The 19702-nt window shown below is 46.9% G+C and overlaps 2 protein-coding genes across 5 annotated transcripts in view; one reads left to right on the forward strand and one right to left on the reverse strand.

The window, feature by feature from the left end:
• kank1a (KN motif and ankyrin repeat domains 1a) overlaps positions 1–9934 on the reverse strand; it is a 49382-nt gene extending 39448 nt beyond the window's left edge. For 2 of the 3 annotated variants that reach the window (XM_026186114.1, XM_026186113.1), the window contains exon 1: positions 9618–9676. The gene's annotated coding sequence lies outside the window, so the exon portion shown is untranslated. Of the gene's footprint in view, positions 1–9617 lie in introns of all 3 variants that reach the window. The other variant, XM_026186116.1, reaches the window with a different exon arrangement.
• On the forward strand, positions 9882–19164 carry fbp1a (fructose-1,6-bisphosphatase 1a). Of its 2 annotated transcripts, XM_026186121.1 has the most exons (8): positions 9882–10010; positions 13085–13186; positions 15704–15866; positions 16324–16416; positions 16629–16769; positions 16871–17008; positions 17179–17298; positions 18573–19164. In XM_026186121.1, the coding sequence occupies exons 2-8, from the start codon at positions 13149–13151 to the stop codon at positions 18762–18764; spliced, it is 885 nt and encodes a 294-aa protein (XP_026041906.1). In that variant the 5' UTR covers positions 9882–10010; positions 13085–13148; the 3' UTR covers positions 18765–19164. The 2 variants fall into 2 exon arrangements, with proteins under 2 accessions (XP_026041906.1, XP_026041905.1); XM_026186120.1 differs by lacking the exons at positions 9882–10010; positions 13085–13186 and adding an exon at positions 13628–14998.
• The last annotated feature ends 538 nt before the right edge of the window (positions 19165–19702 follow it).

The following is a 19702-nucleotide window of genomic DNA, read 5'->3' on the forward strand; positions in this document are numbered from 1 at the left end:
ACGATTAATTTTCTCTAAATGGTTTATAAAACCAAAGAATTAAAAGGAGCTGAAATTTTACATCATTCCTAATAAGAACTGAATCTGAGATGATCACGTAGGAGGTTTCTGATGGACCTGCATCCACTCCCATCTTCACACGTCATACATCCTTCTCAGCTGTTGCAGTGTGGATTTGAAGTATGCGGGACCTTTAATGCTCTCCACTACAGGGGAACGAGGACTGGTATCGCCATGGTGATGTGCCCGTCACTTTGTGGAGGCTGAAACCTGAGAGGACGCCAGGCCATTAGCAAGCCTACGTCACCGCACCACCGCGATGAGGACACACACAGCCAAACGCTGTAAACCGGTCGCTATAGTAACACCATTTCAAAGTTCATCACTATCAAATTTATCATCGATACTCGTCCCCACTTGAAAGTTTAGGTGTGGAAGCGCAGCCTCGTATGAAAACGTGCCCATGTGTGCTGACAGGAACATTAACCAGCCCAGATAAGATCAACGGTGCCAGCAGGGAGTCCATCTCCACTGTAAGCCCAGCTGACCGTAACAGGAAATGGTTTACTGCTGAAGTTTAACAGTGAAACGCCCGACCTCCTTCAGGACGGTGTTTATACACCAAATCAGAGGCATGTAACCACAGACGGCTTTCATGAAAGCCGTCTGGCTGGAGAGGTGTTTCTATATTAACGGAGCTTCGTCACCTGCCTGTGGAAAGTTCCTGAAACTGATGCAACGACCTCTACGACAATTTGTTACCACAGCTTGAAAGACTTCACTGTACCGGACGTGCTCCTCGCACTTACGCGCTTCGCTGTCGATTTGCAGGTTTGCACAAATGGCTGCCATCTGTGTTACAAACTGCCACAATTTGTGACGCTGCAAAAAAAAAAAAAAAAAAAAAAAAATCCCAAATGTCCGGCTGATTACTTCCACAAGGATGCAAAGCATACAAAGAGTTTCCTGCCTTTCCTGCAGCTTGCAATTACAGTAGATCTGATAAAGTGACCTGATACAGGCCAAGAGGACAGCTGCTGTGCAGGGTCTGTGTGGGGGATCGTAACCCACATCTTTGCCTGCTCTTATACTGCATGAAGCTCCACAGACTGTCGGCCGTGCTCTACACATCACATTTAAATGAGACAAATGAATGCTACAGTTTCCCTCCATACACAGTTGCAGCAGGTACAGGCTGCGTCTTTCACTTTCTCACCTGAACCCCTTTTAATGCTTTTCTGCATTTGGTCCTCAGGTTGCCAAGTTTAGGCAAGACGGAGACGTGGCAGAGAGGCAACCAGCTCTCTCCTCATGAAGGATTTTTCCAGAGAAACCAGGAGGATTAAACGTTGAGGATTTTGGCCCACAGATAAACAGATGCACTGGTTAATCACCATCAGCTCAGTGCTGGTGTACAGCCGTTTTTAATTATTAAACTAAACATAATGGGGTAGTAGGGAAACCTTGCCACTGCATGCTACAGCCATACAGCCCAGTGTGCAGCACATGTAGCTGACTACACCTCACAGCTGAGCAGTGCCTTCAGGTAAGCATGTGTGAAGTCGATTACCCTTCATTTACTGATGTAATCAGATTTATTACTTCTGTATTGACCCTAAAAACAACTCGAGCACTGTTCAGGCTTTAATGTGGACTCAGCTGTAACTCGTATCACACAATTTCAGTGACTCTGGTCCTCCTGAATCAACACGCGGTAGGAAATAAAGTCCTCGTGGCTCTTCTTTAACCGCCTTCATCCATTCATCTCATCTCTCGTCTACAACCACTTCTTGTGGTGAGGCCACAATGCAACTGTGTAGTGCATCTCTCAGTTCAAAAACATGCTAAAAACCACAAGGTCACATGACTGAACACAGCATCACTCTGCAAGCGATCAGGAGGTTGGTTTTGAAAGCACCCAAGAAAAACAAGTCACATCAGCCTGCGTCTCATTAAAGATGCCAAAACTTTTCAGACAGCTGCAGAGCCCCGAGAGTCGGAATGTGCAGAGTGGCAGCTGTAGACACAACCAACCACCGCCCCCCTCGCCCAGCAAACCCCGGCTGTACCCTTGAACCGGTTCACACTAACAAGCAGATAAAGTGAATGACTTGTACTAGCAGCATTTAACATTGCGTGCTCTCTGCAGTCAGAGCAACGACAGCAGCGTTTCACGCAGGTTTATCTCCCGAGCAGCTGCAGTAACACCGTCACACAGCGGCGGCATCTCCACACGCAGACTTCACTGCGTTCCTCCTGGATAATTTGTTCACACGCACATCAGCATCCACGTTCTGGTCAGATAATGGTAATGGCATGTGACATGAGAAATGTGTAAGAGCACGATCCAGGTTCATCTGAGCAGTTTATGTGCACCAACATCCGAGTGTAAATCTGAACTCAAACCCAGGTTACAAGCTCAGCTGGCTTTCCAAACCAGGGATCAGATGCTTACATGAACAACACACCCAACACCCGAACTGTGACTACGACCATGACTCAAGCTTCCTGTTCCCCACATCTCCTTCTGATAACATTCACTGGTCCCACCATGCAAACGTTAAAACCTGCACCAGCAAGTTTTAGAAACTAAACACAACTTAAAAAACCAAAACAATAATACTACAACAGCTGTATTGGTAACTGCTGCACCTTTTACTCACCTTCCTCAGTTAGAAACCTGTAAAAGCATTTCACAGAGCTGCAGCTGGCACAGAGCAGCCAGCGCTACCAGAGAGAAATGAGGGATTACAGCAGAGACGTCACCCGGCGCCGTCTCACACGGCACAGCCAATCGCAGCCCGGCCACGCAAACGCTGAACACACACACAGAGTAACCTGACAATAGCAGCCAGTGAGGGAGGCTGTAATATGAGCAGCACGGTGACCACTGGGCCGAGGCTCTCGGCCGTAAACAGCGGCATCCCTGACAGGGAACAAACTCAACAGCCCTTTCTGAGCTGCAGAGGATGATGGGAGATTCAGACCGAGAGCTGCCAGCAAAAAAAGCTGCACAAGGAAAAACTCTCAAATAATGAGCGCTAAGGTGTATTTTTAAAGTGCTTTACTGTATATACTCTGCTCACAAAAATGGGCATCATCCATTTCCCTCAAAAAACAAACAATGAACCAAGAATGAAGACATTTGTATTAAATTCATGCTAAGGTTTGTATGTAAACTAGGCTTGAATGTGTCCCGCGCACAGCTGGCTGCATCTCTAATCAGCAGGTCAGGTTCTGGCTAACGTGAAGCCCCGTCAGACCCCCGGACTGTGGAATGCTTCGACTTGACAAGCAGAGTCTGTGCATGCCTGCATAGCTGAGGGATTATCACAGTATCAACTGAGCCCTGAATCCCCTTTGCACCTGCCTTGTCCTGCTTAATGCACAAGAAACGTGTGGGATTTCTCGCTCCCTCCTCTCTGAGACTGCTCACCTTTCATTCATCAGCAGCTCTGAAAGGATAATGACAGGCTACGGGTGAGACGTTTTTAAGAAGCGACACTTCCCCCTGACGTGCAGAGCAAAGGATGTTTGGTTCAGAGGAGTCGAATGTGCCGCTGCTCCCCGCCTGCAGCTCCAGAGTTTTGTGGTTGGAACAAGAAGACGGGCTAATAGCTCGTCTCGTGTGTTGGACGCCTTCGTTTCTGATCTACATGCACCACAAAAGGGAGTCAGCTGCCAGCGCCTGATGCACCATACAATAGTTCTTACTTTCAGTTTTAATTAAGTTTTCTCAAAGAATTATGAAATATGCTGTAGAAAACGGCTTCTGTGAATACGAGGAGAGAAGTTAGCAACAGTCCTTCATAGGGATGGGTATCGTTTAGGTTTTATCCGATACTGGTGCCAAATCGGTACTTTTGAAACGGTGCCGGTGCTCAAACGGTGCTTAAAGAATGGAGAACACAAACTTTGTCCAAAAACCTCTCATGTTCAGCTGTTTTTTTTGTAAAAAGATAACAATGTTAGCCTTTTCTGCAGCTATGGGGCATATATGGTATCACTCTTGGCTGGAAGCAGTGCATAATCAATGGAAAAAACACAAACTTTGTCCAAAAACCTCTCATGTTTAACTGTTTCCCACTTTTTCTTTGGTCATTTTAGCCTTTTTGGCCAGGGTGAAGGGAGTATCTGCCATCAAACAAGAAGACAGCCGCATGTAGCTATGATGATGTTTGCTAGTTCACCTTACATGCATTAATGTAATAACGTGGTTGGCCTACTCAACGTAAATTAGCTACTCACGCAGAGAAGAACGGCTGCTGCCACCATCATCCTCATCATCATTTCTGCTACACTGGCAGGGCTAGGGGCCAGGACTCTCCTCTTCGTGTTTTTGGGGGATGTTGCTAACTCTGGGTCCAATAACAGGCACCACACCCGCAGTAGATGTGCTCGGTGTGAGGTCTCGCAGCAAGCTATCAAATACGGCGCATTTCTGGGCTTTTAAAAAAAAACCGCTATGCGTCGCCAGGTGTTTCATCGGATTCTTGGTGTTACCTCCTTTGACAGTATCACAGTATCAGCTTAAAGCACTTGTTGCTGCTGAGTTTGCATCTTCTGCTGTGAAGTACAGCCAGACTTTTGACCGCTTCGCCTTGGACATTTTTAATCTGTAGCTCTGCTCTAACAGAACGTACGTACCTGGCCCCGCCTACTATCCTCGGAAACGTAAAATGATTGGCTAGAATCTAAAGTGTATCACAGGTCAGGAAAAAAAAGCACCGAAATGTGCGCTGCTTTTCGGTCTGGTTACTACCGTTTATGGCACCGGACACCGGTACCCATCCCTAGTCCTTCACCAGCACATGAACCAGTGCTACACCTGCTGCAGGTGCTGGTGCTACACCTGTAAGCCACGACGGTGCAGGTCAGCGAGCAGTTTGCTGAGGTTAGGAACAGCTGAACTTTCAGAGCTTTTCTGGGAATTATCTGCTCGGAAAACTGACGGCATGGCTTCATGGACAGATGATGGTCACCATGTGAACAACTCTATATGAAAGTCTTAGTGATGTTAATGATTCTGTTGGTTTCATCGTTCAGATTTTGATTTTATGACCATTTACCGAGATTTTTATTTGCAAGTATTTGTTCTGCTCCAATAAATATAAATCATATCAATAATATTCAAATTTTCACCTTGATAAGAGAAAAACTGCACAAATTAATAAATGCCACCCAATTATTTATACTTATTTTAATATAAAATAAAGGTTTTTAGTCATTTTTCTTAAAACACACAAAAAACCCTCCAGTTATTTTATAATCCAAAGATTTCCTTATACATTTATTCAAATGTTTTAATACCAACAGGTCCAAATGAAATCAAAGTCACATTTATTTCTATCCTAAAAGGTTAACAGATTCTTACACGACACGAGCACTGATCTGAAACCTCCACAAACAGGTGCCTGGAGTAATAAACATTTATACATGCCCTGAAATATTTGTTGTGTGACTCGAGAACAAAAACTTGTTTACTAAAAACGAGCAAGCTGAAAACTGATTTCCCAGAATGCCACACTGGATGAGTGTGTGAGGCGTCAGCTCTACACTGGAAGAATAACTTCCTTCCCCTGTAAGGGTTGGTGTGCAACGGTGTTCCCGCTTTAGCCTCAAGTTCCACGCACCATCACTCCTCCCATCAAAGTGAAAATTAAAAACAATCATTTATTGCAAGTCTTGTCAGGCAGAGCGCGTTTCCACGAGGGCGTCGTCCCGGCACATTGATTCAAAAGGTCCCATCAGCACTGCAAAGATCGAGTTTTCCACAGCCGACACGAGCGAGGCCGACACCAACACAAATATTTACGTAGAAGACCCCGTCACAAATCTGCTGCTGTCCCAACAGCTCGGGTGGTTTAAAGAAACGAAGTCTGTGAGGAGCCGAAGCTGAGAAACAAAAACGTCTCATTTAAACTCTTAATTTCATAATGTCAGAGGTCAATGATCCCTTATTGATCGTCTGTGATACGACGAGCATGTGACGACTGTGAGGGAGCATGAAAGAAAGAACGGGATTAACATACCAGGAAACAAAACATCTTTGTGAAACGCACTCCGAGGTTTAGGCAGGGTTAATCCCAGCCACAGAGAGCAAAAAGCTTCACTCCTTCATGTTCGCCGCAGCAATCTTCTACCCAACGAGAATCTCGCAAGTTGAAGCATGCAGAAATGAATCATCAGCAGGCGGAACAACATAAAACACTATCCGGGGCTCTTTGGCGGGCCGCTGACATTCATCGTGATAGCTCATGTGTCCGCTTGTTCTTATGTAAGTTGTCAGTGAAATTCAAAGTCACAACAACTTCACCTGGTTTGTTTCATAATCTCTGCAGGTAGAAGCGACCGGGATCATGTTTACCGTCGGCCTCGTCGGGCTGCTGAATAACCCAAAATGTTGGCTGTGCAGAATAACTCCAGCTGCAAGTCATCCATGCAAAACTAGATACCCCAGACACCAAACATCTGTAAAAGAAACTAAATAATCTCACCTCTGCTTTAAGTATCAGTCCAACACACCTCACAGCCTCCTCTACAATCTGTGCCAACACACACAAATGTCTCCCAATCCATCTCAGGCCACTCTGACTCCATTAAGCTGCTAAATCCACAAGAACTGATTTGAAAAGAATTTCGTGCAGTCCTGCCAGAGCTTTGATCACCGCGGTAATAACTTCCTTGCAAATTTGCAAACAGCGTGGTGCCGACTTGGCAGCTGCTCCGAGCTGCTGGAAATCTGTTAGGACTCCCTGAAGATCGCCTTTACTTAGAATCAGCTATGCAAGCCTTTTCATTTCAGCCGGTCCACTGGTGTTTTTAAAAGGTTTTATTTACATCCAAAACTCATGCACTGTGAGTGGAGGTGCAGCACCAGTTTCATACCAGCTGATGCTTCAGAATAACTGCAACAACTGCCCAGAGAACAGCAGGATGGCAGCTTCACAGCAACCTGAAGCTCTTTTTCTCATCTCCAGTGCTCCCCGACTCTGACTTATTCTTACTAAAAGCAATAATAACTCTTTGCCTTAACACTATGCAGACCAGCTGCTCTTCAGCGTCAGTCACCAACCAGAAACTCAATTTTGAGCCAGTAATGATCCCAGTTTATTGGTAAAGGTAGTTAGAAACCAGACAGTTTCACTGTTTAGAAATGAAAAAGCCAAGATCACAAATAGCTCACTGCAGAATGGTTGAGATTCAGAGAAGCTCATTTACAGAGTAAGCAGTGTCACCTTCATCATGTCCTTAAATAAAGCTGTGAGTCATTATAGAGGCTTCATGGTGCCTGTATTTGTACAGCACTTTACACAACCAGTCATCCACCCAGTCACACACACATTCACACACTGGTGATGGCAGCTACATTGTAGCCACAGCCACCCTGGGGCGCACTGACAGAGGCGAGGCTGCCGGACACTGGCGCCACCGGGCCCTCTGACCACCACCAGTAGGCAACGGGTGAAGTGTCTTGCCCAAGAACACAACGAATGAGACCGTCGGAGCCTGGGCTTGAACCGGCAACCTTCCAGTTACAAGAAGCACTACCAACTGTTGCCACAAACTGCCAACACATAAGTGCTACTTGTGTGTGAAATGGGGGCGATCGTGGCTCAAGAGTTGGCGGCTCGTCTTGTAATGGGAAGGTTGCCGGTTTGAGCCCCGACTCAGACAGTTGTGGTCGTTGTGTCCTTTGTGAAACGTCTTATCGAAGATCTCCATGAACACATTTATATCCTCTCAAATGCATCTTGGGCTGTTCTTGTTTTTGCAGGAGGGGGCTCTTATGGTTTTAGTTTAAGTGGATCTTCCACTCAAACTAAAGTACATTTGATCTTGTAATAACAGGGCAGACCCCGAGGCTCATGTAGGTCCTCATCCCACACGTTAAAGCCGAGCAGCTGTGACGACTCCCTTCACCTCCAGTCCAGCCAGTAAGAGTGGTTTCTTCGGGGTTACCCAGCAGTGAAGCTTCACGTGCACGCACGCAAAAACTAACATTTTCAAGTGAACCCAGGCAGAGCAGCTTTATTTTTAGAACCAAAAACATGCAAGAGAAGCACAAACAAGACAAGTATGCACAGATGTTCAACCAAAACTAAAATTATAACTCAGCAACCCCCTCGAGATAAAATTACAGAGAAAACACCACGGCAAGGACTCCACAAAAAAACTGAACACCCACAAGAGAAGCGAGGCCAGTCGTGACGTGCAAGCTGCTCGCACAGAGCTGTGGAGTGGAAGTCATTTCCTCTAAACAAACAGGAGGGGTGGGAGTCGTAATCACAGGCGGGGGAGGCGGGGGAGGCCACACGTCTGAGCAGATGAGACCCGGCTTTGATCCTGCGGATGTGAGGGTCGTCTCAGTCAGGCGTCATTTCACAGACCTCCACCGTATGTCCACGATACCGAGGAGGAGAGCATTAGAAATCAATAAGCTTCCAGAAATATCATTTTTCTCTCATCTTCAGTTTATTCTTATGAAAATATGAAACAAGCTCCCTGCAGTGAAGTAAAGAACGCCTGAGCTGTTAGAGACACCGAGATGACCCTTTAACCACCTTAAGGTTAGTGAATGACTCGCTAACCCTCAAACCCCATTAAAGCTGTTAATCAGTGCTACAAACAGCAAAGCAGCAGCTTTGAGAAGCGACTTTGCAGAAAGTGCGATGCTTTCTGCAAAGCCACAAAATGCGAGGCATTCGGGCCCTGAAGGAATGCTTTGTGTGGCCTCCTGGATGAAATCTGCACTTATTATCCAAGTGTAGACAAGTGGATCTTAAGATATGCAACAACCCCACAGTGGAAGCTTCACAAGGCCATTAGTCTTCCTCTTCACATATCAATTCCCCAGTGCTTCATCTGTACTGAAGAGTGGAAAGGCCTGTGAGTTTGACCCCAGCTCTTCACCAGCACAATGGGGACTACCATCCAGGTCTGAGCCCCCCCGCATGAAAACAGGTAGCAAAGAAGGAAACGTGTCCAACACTAGTTTCATTTGGCAGCATTTCGGGGTTGCTGAGTGACCTTTAGAGCTCCACGGAGACTCTTTTGTTAAGAGCTCATCACGCACTGCGCTACGAGGACGCGGCTGTGGAAACAGTGCCACGAAAGACATTTCTGCGTTCTCGCGCTTGAGCTAAAGGTGTCCGCGAGCCTGTGGTGACACCTGACTTACTCTGAATCCGAGCGAAGGCGGCTCACTGTGGATTTAATCGCGAGTTTAATGAAACTGGTCTCGAGGGGCGAATCCCCCTGAAAACCTCCGCCGTCCCTCGCCTCCGGTTCCCCGCTCTTGGAGCTCAAAGTTCAGCCTCATAACACCTGCGCAGCGCAGACGGAAGTGGAAAAAAACAGCGCCAGATTACCTGAAGGACTCCCAAACACCAGCTGACTTTAAATATAATCCAGCTTAACCAGCAGCGCTTCATGGGATTGTCTCGTCTGCTCGCTGCAGGACCACCTGGCCGACAACACGCACTGAAGACACGCTCAACTTACGTAATTAATTAAGCAGAGGGCTCGTGCACGCTTACACGCGCCCACAGAGACACCTGGGACAACTGAAGCACTTTAAAACACACTTTGTCTTAGCAAAAGCGACCTTAACTTACCCCACGCTAACGCTTCCCGGGCTCCTTTGGAGGTGCAGCTCCTTTCCTCGGACTCCTTTCTGTGCTCGGGGTCGGAGTCTCGGAGGGTAAAAGCTGGGTAATGCGTTAACTTTGCGCAAAAGTGTGCAAAGCTCCAGTCTGTGCCCGCCGCACACGGTACATCCCCTCTGCGCCAGCAGCAGCAGCCTCTTTGTACTTGTCCGCTCGTGCCTGGGCTCCAAGTTAACCCGCGGTCATGCGCAGTCGGTGCCCTCCCAGGAGCCCAGTCTGAGCTGATGTGAAGGTCAGTTAGAGGCACAGGTGTTGCTTTACCTGCGCACAGGGCTCGGCCTACTTACACTAGCTGAGTCACGAAGAGCAAACAGCGCGCTCCGGACTCACCTTAAAACTCAGGTAAACGTGTAGGTTAATGCAGTTAGCACGTCGTTTGCTAACCAGTGTCTACACGTTGTGTCGTAAAACTGTGACCACACCGGGGAGAAAAAGACATGTACGTTACAAAGTTAAAGTTTTGTAGTTTTAACTTACTATAACTAACGAAGATGTTTCTCTTCCGCGATACAATATAGAGCTCGGGACGATAGATGGAAGCGGTTTCAGTTGGCGCATTAATATCAAGTGTTCTTAATTGTTCTGTGTCAGATAATCTTATCGGGGCTCATTTTTTACGGTCTTTAAAATACTTACACTTTTAAATGAACCTAAATATTTAACGCAGACACACGAATACCTACATGTACATAAAAATGATCATTATTTCAAAGATACATGATGACAACAAGTTTCAGAAACGCATCCTCACTGCTTTGGACAGAGTCAGCGTCCCGCCGGAGGCTGCGTTTGCCCGACAGCGCCATCTGGTGACCAGTGGCGTTAACAGCAAAGAGATCTCCAGCTGCCTCCCTCTTCCCGCTCCACCACAACCACCCACACATGCAGGACCTTGGAGTAGGGGTATGTCACCAGGGTGCAGAGGAGGCTACCCCCCCCCCCCCCCCCCCTCTGTCCCCTTCTGGCTGCCTCTGCCTCAATTTTATCCCACAACTTAGACATTCACATTACTCACACTCTCATTACACATACATATAGGATCTTGGGGGTGGGCACAATCACGGAGTCCAAATTACCATCAGGGTGTACACCCCACCCCTGGCATCGTTGCCCACCTCTCAATTTTAAATACACGTAGACATTGAGGGCTAGCAGGAGGGACCATGCGCTTACCTGCTGCTCTCTGGCAGGTAGCTCCATGCCCTCCTGGGTTTTAATTGCACCTTAGAACACACATGCATCAACATTACAATGAGCGGGTGGAGGGAGGTTTGGAGTCTTCTCTCACCCCCATTCTCTGCGGCCTGCTGGAGCAGGGGGGGCTAGGAGGAGTTGGCCGTCCGACTGCGGTCTGGAGTGTGGGGCCTCCCTGCTGCTGCGGAGTCTGCCTCCCCCCACCGCAGGGAAAAGGGTAACACCACCTGGGTCTGGGTGCAGTCCCCCCCTCCAGGGGCAAGGGTACCTAGACCCGGTTTGTAGAGTACGCTTGGGGAGTGTGATCGTGTGTACAACGTCTCTTTATGTATGTCTCCACGTTGGTTGAGTGTGGAGTGAGTGCATATGAGAGCATGAGGGTGGGAATGGATGTTTGTATCTGTGTGTGCCTGTATGTCTGTGTCTATATGTCAGGTTGGGTGTCAGGCGCCACCTCTCTGGGGACACCTCAGGCCCTCCAAGGTTTGGAGGCCTATCTCCACCCACCACCACTTCCCCTGCCGGTGGCGGACTCCCTCAGACATCGGTGCGTTGGTGGTTCTTTGTGTCCGGGGGTGGGCGTCCAGGTACACACCGGCTCACTCCTTGGCGGCCGCTTATCGGGGCCTGGAGCCTGGGGCTCGCTCGGGCCCCTTCGGGGGTGGGGTGCCCCCGGCCTCTCGGCCTGGGGCTCGGTCACTCAGGCGCAGCTGGCTGCCGGCGGAGCTCACGGGCGCGTCACTGCAACTCCCCCTGGCTTCTGCTCCGCGGCTGCTGGGTGAACCCTCATCTGGGACTCTCCTCAGCTCTTACTGGGACAGTGGCGCGGCTGCCCCTCTGTTGGTCTTCCTTGGTTTCTTGTGTTCTGGGGGCCTCTGGATGTCTGGAGTTTTGATCTCCTCCACACCTGCTTCACACCCTGGAGGACGGGGCTGTGGCCCCCCCACACCCTCTAGCAGATCGTTACATGGAGAAACCTTTGGAATACAAGCGCGCTGATCCACACAGGTATGCACACGGGTGTTCACTGCTCGTAGACCCAAATTACACCTTTCTTGGCTGCTACTTCGAAGCACATCTGTCCTGCGTGCTGCACAACAACATTGAATATTTAGTATTTACTGCTGTTTACACTTAGCTAGATTAATGCGATGGTGTTGTGTTTAGTATGTTGCTTTGTTTGTTTGTTTTGTCTTTTTTGCTTGTTTTTATTCTTCTCTCAACAGGTGATCCAGGAGATTTTTATTTTTTTCTCCCCCCCTTTCTCACTGTCCCTCTCCCCTTCTGTTTTTCCTTTCCTTCCTCTTTCTTTCTCCCTTTCCTATCCCTCACTCATGTCTGTCCCGTCTGTAACATCTGAAAATAAAATATAATAAATAATAAAAACAAAGATCGACCAAATGGACCAATACGGCAATGCCACGATGATCCATTTGGCAAAGTAAATCCATTGGGTATCCTTGTTGGTCTTCAGACAACAATTCTGACGGCTAAAGAACCAAATGGGACAGGCAAAAAAAAAAAACAAAACAGCAAAGAGAAGCCAAACTCCCTGAATCTAATGTGGTCTGTGGAATAAACACGCAGCACTGACAGCTGACTGTTTACCTTCATTGCACATTTAAAGCCAACGTCTTTATTTTGTTTTCATTAGAGAAAACAAATGTAATTAGACCTGATATAGATCTACTATTTGAACGGCTACTGTTGGCACATCTTTGTGCACAAAACAGTTCCTACAATAGCACAAACCACAGTTTACAAATGAGTGAGTACACGGACGTGTGTCTACACACAGAGCAATTTGGTCTCACCTAAAACTATTTCTCAAATGGTAAGTATCAAAATTTGAATAAATGCTGATAATTACGCGTCAAATGTTAATTTAATGTATATAAATCGGATCGTTTTCACCTTTAAACGCTTCCTGTGCTGCAGGACAAACGTCTAACACTATCACAGATTGTTTAAAAAAAAAAAAACCGCACATATGACGTCACATGTGCAAGTGTGTGCGTGTGTGTGCGTGTGTGTGGGGGGGGGCACTTTTCACGCTACCCGACCCACAAATGTAAGCTGCGTTTAAGTGCTAGTGCAGAACTGGGACATCTGGCCTTCATGGGACTCTCCTTTTTTTTTTTTTTTTTTTATTAGTAAAGCCATGTTTTGTTGTGTTTTTTTTCTCACTCTTCGACTACAAAACCTTTATCTGTCAATCACAGCCTTCATATGGAAGCCCAAGAAAGTTAACATATGGTTTAATGTGCTGCTGATGCTACCGGTTGGATGCTGGACGCAGCTGCAGGCAGGAGAACATCTCTGAAGTGAGTTCATGCTCACTAATCTATTGAATATGTGGGATATAGATATAATCCCGGTCATCTTTGATAACAGCCGACTGGCTCGGAGAGCTTAAGGACTATTAAACAGTCAGTCATAGTAGATTTTTATAAAAGTGTGTTTGCTGTTCCTGAACTGTCAGTGTTTTGTCTCATCACCAAGTAAACAGCTCAGTTAGATAAAGCCTGGAGATGGTGATGAGCTCCTAGTGTTTGTTTCCAGTTTTAAGCTTACAGAGATCATTTTTGCTTGAAGTACTTTGAGGTCACAGAGCTCGTCAGCAGTGAAGTTTACTGTATGTTACAGAGCCACGTGAGATTAAAGGCTGAAAGGTTATAAGACAGAGTGCTTCATCTGACTCTTTTCATTACACTTAAGTCAGGTAAAGCATACACAGTCTGCCCTGAGTGAAAATCAATTATTATGAGTTATATTTGTGTTGAGATTCGGTGAGTTTATTCCACTGCACTGAACTGAAAAGCAGATTTATGGGTCTGAAATGTCACCAGTGTTTCTCTGTGAAGCAACGATTCAACATACAGGTATGTTTGAGCTGTTCCCATATCTTTATCTTCTGACAGCGTGACCCCAGATACATGTTAGTACTCTGGGAAACTGTTTTGTGGAAGATCAGATTTCCTCCATGGTTTTGATTCGGTCTCTTCTAAACTACACAAACATCCTTGTGTTTCCGTGTGTGCGTGCAAACGGGCGCACATGTTGGATTTTATTGAATGTGCAGCTTCGTCACATTTTGCCTTTCTTCATCGGTTTTATTGAAACACATGATGGACAGCTTGCTTGTGTGTCTTCAGCGGTATGTGGTAAAAACGGTTTTCAGCTCCATTGCAGCATCTTCAAGTGTCACAATCGCACTGAAGTGTTCAAGAGGAAGGTGAGACTTTCTTACAATAAGGACATGACAGCATTGGAGTGACTTTTAGAAAAATCTTTCAACCTCAGCGTTAAAACACTGCAGACGTTAAAACTGTTCTAACTGGAAGCTCATCGTACCACATACTGGACATGAGCACTACTGTCTCTGCACTGGCTTGTTTTAGCCTCTTCGCCCTGACTCACAGCATGTTGTACAGTTTCATGTTTGCATGAAGCATTTTCATTTGACTCGGTGTTTTCTGCATGCTGGAGTTTTAGGAGTTCAGATCCTCACTCCCACGCTTCTGTTCGACCTGATGGTTTTATGACTCCAGCTGATTTGCACAAGTTATGAAATGAGCATGCGAGCGTCTCTGGAGCCACTAATCTTTCCAAAGAGAAAATCCAGGGCAACGCGCTGAAAAGTTCGTGTGCGCAAGAGGAATGTAAACGCTGACTATCGTGCGCAGAAACAATGCGTGTCCGCACTCCTCGTATCTGTGTCGGGCTGTCGCTCTCAGGGAACAAAAGTCTGGACTCGGGCTTGTGCAGCTCTCTTTGTTCTGCTCACATCCTTGTGTTTGTAACACTATCGTGTCATCGCTGCAGCGCTCAGTGTGCACAGCGGGGCCACACCTCTCCGCTACATACACTCCCCCCACGGCTGTCCACGCGCAGTTCCGCGTTGCTGCCGCATTTAAATCCTGCAGAGTTTCCTTAAACCCGCAGTTCCAGCGACTCACCGGCACTATGTCCGACAGCAGCACCTTCGACACCAACGTGGTCACCATGACCCGCTTCGTCATGGAGCAGGGCAGGAAGGCCAAAGGCACGGGGGAGCTGACCACGCTGCTCAACTCGCTGTGCACGGCGGTGAAGGCCATCTCCAGCGCTGTGCGCAAAGCTGGGATCGCCCACCTGTGAGTGAGCCACGTTACACACGCCGTTGGGTTTGGAAGTAGCCGTTACGGCCCTGCCAGCACTGTTCCGTACTTGAATGCAGCGCTATGTAAAGCCCTCAGCGGCACGCAGGGCTCCAGGGTCTCTGCGCCAATCAGAAAGCGCATACCTGGAACAGACACGCCCATTTTATGAGACATGCTTCGGTCCACAGGTGGTTATTACTGCGGTACTTGTTTTTTTTTAACCCCGAACCAGTCGGGGAACGGGCCAGCTCCTGCTCACTTCTGCATTTGTCTTTATTTCTCCATCTCCGCTGGTTTATGTGAAGTAAGAGAACATGTTGCATGTTGTTCCTGCAGAACTGCGTCTCAGAGGAGTAACGAGTGTTTCAGAAGTGCAGCGTCACGCTTCTGTTACTCTTATTTATCCAGTCTGATGGAAACAAGGAAGTCTCTGTCATTTAATTCCACACAAAGACGTCTTTGTTCAGTATCCAGAGCAGCCGCAAGTAGTCCCAGCAGTTTCACTCAGGCAGGCTTACTGCTGTGTTACTACCTGGTGTGTGTGTGTGTGTGTGTGTGCGTGCGTGTGTGTGCGTGCGTGTGTGTGCGTGCGTGTGTGTGTGTGCGTGCGTGCGTGCGTGTGCGTGTGTGTGTGTGTGTGTGTGTGTGTGTGTGTGTGTGTGTGAACTTTTCACGCTCACTTGTTTTTGCTTTTTTCAGTTACGGCATCGCCGGCAGCACCAATGTGACGGGCGATCAGGTGAAGAAGCTGGACATCCTGTCCAACGATCTGGTCATCAACATGCTCAAGTCATCGTTCAGCTCCTGCGTGCTGGTGTCTGAAGAGAATGACAAAGCCATCATAGTGGAGCCAGACAGGAGGGTAAGTGTGAGACCAGGTGAGATATTTGAGACTTTGAGCCTAACCGGGTTTAACGCTCCAGGTTCCTCTAAGAACCCACCGAGCCTGAAAAACCTGATCTTATTTGTGTGGGACGTTTTCTGAAAACTGAGACGGATCATTCAGATATTTCTAAGTTGACCTTTTTAAAAGTTCCTTTAACAGTGAATTCCACATCATCCGAGTGTAACGTCCAGGGGAAATCTGCTTTGTAAAACCTTTGGAGCAAACTCAGAAACCAACTATTTTCTATGACATCTGACAGTTGCATAGATACAGTCAGATTCGGTGATCATCAGGTGATCAGTGAAATTAGATAAGGCCTCAGATTCGCTGCCCGGAGGCGTTTCAAGGCAGCTGTTGAGACGCCTCTTTGTAGAAGTAACTCTCTTGTATATAACACATCACATAGTCACTGCATGTTTTTCTGCTTCTTCAGGGGAAATACATCGTGTGCTTTGATCCTTTGGACGGCTCCTCCAACATCGACTGTCTCGTCTCCATTGGCACCATCTTTGCCATTTACAAAAAGGTACTAGCACAGGGTTAAGAGCTTATGATGAAACTGGTTTGTTCTTGATTTAAAAACTTAAAGTGTTGGCAAACTGTTTGTATTGGATTTTACAGCTGCATCACTTGTAGATGTTTAAAGCAGGGACTAAACTGATTTTAATGCAAACGCTCCACTGATGTCGAATCAGGCAACAGAATCAATAATGACACGACTGATGCCGTTTCCCTCAGACCACAGATGATGAGCCCTGTGAGAAGGACGCTCTGCAGCCCGGCAGGAACCTCGTGGCAGCGGGCTACGCCCTCTACGGCAGCGCCGCCATGGTAGTGCTCTCCACCGGCCAGGGAGTCAACTGCTTCATGCTCGACCCGGTTAGCGCTCTTTTGAAGGTTTCGCGTGTTCCACATAGAAAAGCTGCAAACTGATTTTATCTACAAACATGTTTTTGTTGTTACTGCTTTTTGCTCTTTAGGCGATCGGGGAGTTCATACTGGTCGAGCGGGATGTGAAGATGAAGAAACGAGGGAAGATTTACAGCTTGAATGAAGGTTATGCAAAGTACTTTGACCCTGCTGTCACAGAGTACCTGCAGAACAAGAAGTTCCCTCAGGTAACGCAGGTGTCCAGACATGTTTGTCTCCAGGGGGAAATTTATACATTCCAGCAGTATCCACAAACATGCTGGATATACAATAAACACTAAATACTAATAGTGCACACTGATGTATTTTTACCGTAGACCTCGTCACTAAGCAGATGTTGTTTTTGACGCCCCTGTAGGACGGCAGTGAGCCCTATGGCTCCCGCTACATTGGCTCTATGGTGGCAGATGTGCACAGAACGCTGATGTATGGAGGGATCTTTTTATACCCAGGAAATACGAAAAGCCCCAAGGGAAAGGTAAGGTCCTGCAGCTGTATGTAAAAGATGGATGCAGTGTAGGCGTCCGTGACATCAATGCTGTAGCACCTTAAAAAAAACTTGGAAAACGTGTCAAAACTTGAGTTCCTCGATTGGCCCCTCAAGGCTGGGATCAAAATCAGCTCAGTTCCCACAGATGATTACAAATGATTACAAGCAGAACTAATGTCTACAGTGTTTTTGTGCAGGTACATAGATGGTTTGGGCTCGATAGTTTGTCACTCAGCTGCAGTTAGAATATAGGTTTTTAAACTCACCCACTCTGGTAAAGTTTAAAGTCCAGTTAGCTGAGCGACGGGTTTGCTGTCCGCCTTCACAGATTTGAAGTGTTGGTGCTGTCGGTGCTTTTTGGAGCATTTCTATTTGAATTATCTGACAGAAACTTTGACCTGCTGTGAGTTACAGATCATTCCACAGCATGTCTTTATCCTGTCTTCCTTCTCTCACCCCAACCAATCACAGCAGATGGCCCCGCCCCTCCCTGAGCCTGGTTCTGCTGGAGGTTTCTTCCTGTTAAAAGGGAGTTTTTCCTTCCCACTGTCGCCTAAGTGCTTGTTCATAGCACTTAACAATCATATGATTGTTGGGTTTTTCTCTGTATGTATTATTGTAGGGTCGACTTTACAATATAAAGCACCTTGAGGCAACTGTTGAATTTGGCGCTGTATAAATAAAACTGAATAGAATTGATTTCCAGTAGTTTGTGCTTCGGTTACGTTGGTTTAAATGAGCATTTCAGTCTGTTACTCTGCACTAACTGGCAGGTATTATTTATGGCTGATGAAATCAGCTTGCTCACTTTGACATTCTGGTTCCTGGTTCTGAAAAGTGAAGCCGGTACAGCCAGAGGTCTGCAGGAAAACGCCCCCCTGACCTGAGCTGGCCGATAGTTTGACTCATACTGGAGAAAAACCATTTTGTAAACTTTGGTCATTCAGGAGGATTCAGCAGCTCCTCTGTAACGGTGCCTAAAACCAAAAAACACATCTGACAGTTTAAATGTGATATATATATGAAATTACACCAAAAGGCCTGTTTATGAACTATTGTAGCAGACTGTCGATTACATTTAAAGCACAAAAAGAAGATCTTTACATGAACAGGAGGAATGATCTCTTCTAGAAAATCCTGGTCCAGTGTTCATTTGTGACTTCTCAATTTTTTTCCTTCAAGCACTAAAATGCTGAACGAGCCTGTGAGTTTTCCAGACTTTCTCATGAGCACTTACACCTTCCCTCCCCTCTCGCTCAAAGCTGCGCCTGCTGTACGAATGCAACCCCATGGCCTTCATCATGGAGCAGGCAGGCGGCATGGCCTCCACGGGCTTCGAGAACATCCTGGACATCCAGCCTGAGAGCATCCACCAAAGAGCTCCTGTGGCTATGGGCTCCAGCGAGGACGTGCTGGAGTACATCGCCATCTGTCAGAAACACGCCAAGAAGTGAGACCGCACGGGACTCACACAGCGGTCCTCCTGTTGGGATGCACGTTACCGCCTCTGTAATGATGGTTTTTATGTAAAAATGGGTTTTAAAGACCAAAAATGTGAAGAGATTTGGAGGCACGGTGTTTTCATGCCACGTTAGCGCTCCCATTTTTAAGCGGTGCTTCATAAGTTCACATACTGCTAAACAAAAGCTACCAAAGACCAAAAATGTGCCCAAACGCACTTCAGTCTGAGACCTTTGCTCCTCAGTTTACCTCCAGTTGTGCCTTAAATCAAAGACACATTCCAGATGTGCAAAAGACCAAAAACAGCCTCTTTGCAACCAAACGCGATTCTTTTATTATGTGAAATAACAGCTGTTTGGAACAATGAAGTCTCTCAATAAATGATAAGAACGAGTGAGTGTTTGATCATTTCAGACGTGTGTCATCATCTCACAGTTATTCAGTTTGTGTCCCTCGATAATATCTTGAAATCTTCAAGTTAGAGGCTAAAGTTCAAAGATACTTATTTCAGTGGAGTCGACCTTTAAGCCGGGGTCAGCTGAAGCTCAGAGAGCCGACTGACATTTAAAGCTCACTTGATCTGCTGTTGTGCTAAAACACGGCTGCAGAATCGAATCTGTGTCCCCGAGCCTGTAACACAAAGACACACAACATCAAACTGAAACAAACACTTCAGCTTCTTTTTGTAGCAGCTGAAGTGTCTTAAACCTTAACCTCGAAGTCAGCCGTGATTATTTTTGACTGTAAACCTGGATGCATGTTTAGAATCTGCTGCAGACCTGCTGTCAGGTTCATGTGAGGTTAAACGTCCCAAAGAGCTGCCACGTCACCCCAGCCTCGGGCGCCTGTTGTCAAACAGCCTGTAAACCTGTTGCCTAAATGAATTAAAGAGCTGATAAAAGTGTTGTGCAGGATTAAAGCGTGCCAGTCT

This window comes from Astatotilapia calliptera, chromosome 12 (assembly GCF_900246225.1).
Source record: "Astatotilapia calliptera chromosome 12, fAstCal1.2, whole genome shotgun sequence".
NCBI classification, from domain to species: domain Eukaryota; kingdom Metazoa; phylum Chordata; class Actinopteri; order Cichliformes; family Cichlidae; genus Astatotilapia; species Astatotilapia calliptera.

What these genes read in the sequence shown, in the direction of transcription:
- fbp1a (XM_026186120.1), top strand. Translation starts at nt 14,829, where the DNA reads ATGTCCGACAGCAGCACCTTCGACACCAACGTGGTCACCATGACCCGC. An exon ending in TAGTGGAGCCAGACAGGAGG is followed by an intron (nt 15,867 to 16,323) that starts GTAAGTGTGAGA and finishes CTGCTTCTTCAG; the next exon opens with GGGAAATACATCGTGTGCTT. An exon ending in TCTTTGCCATTTACAAAAAG is followed by an intron (nt 16,417 to 16,628) that starts GTACTAGCACAG and finishes CGTTTCCCTCAG; the next exon opens with ACCACAGATGATGAGCCCTG.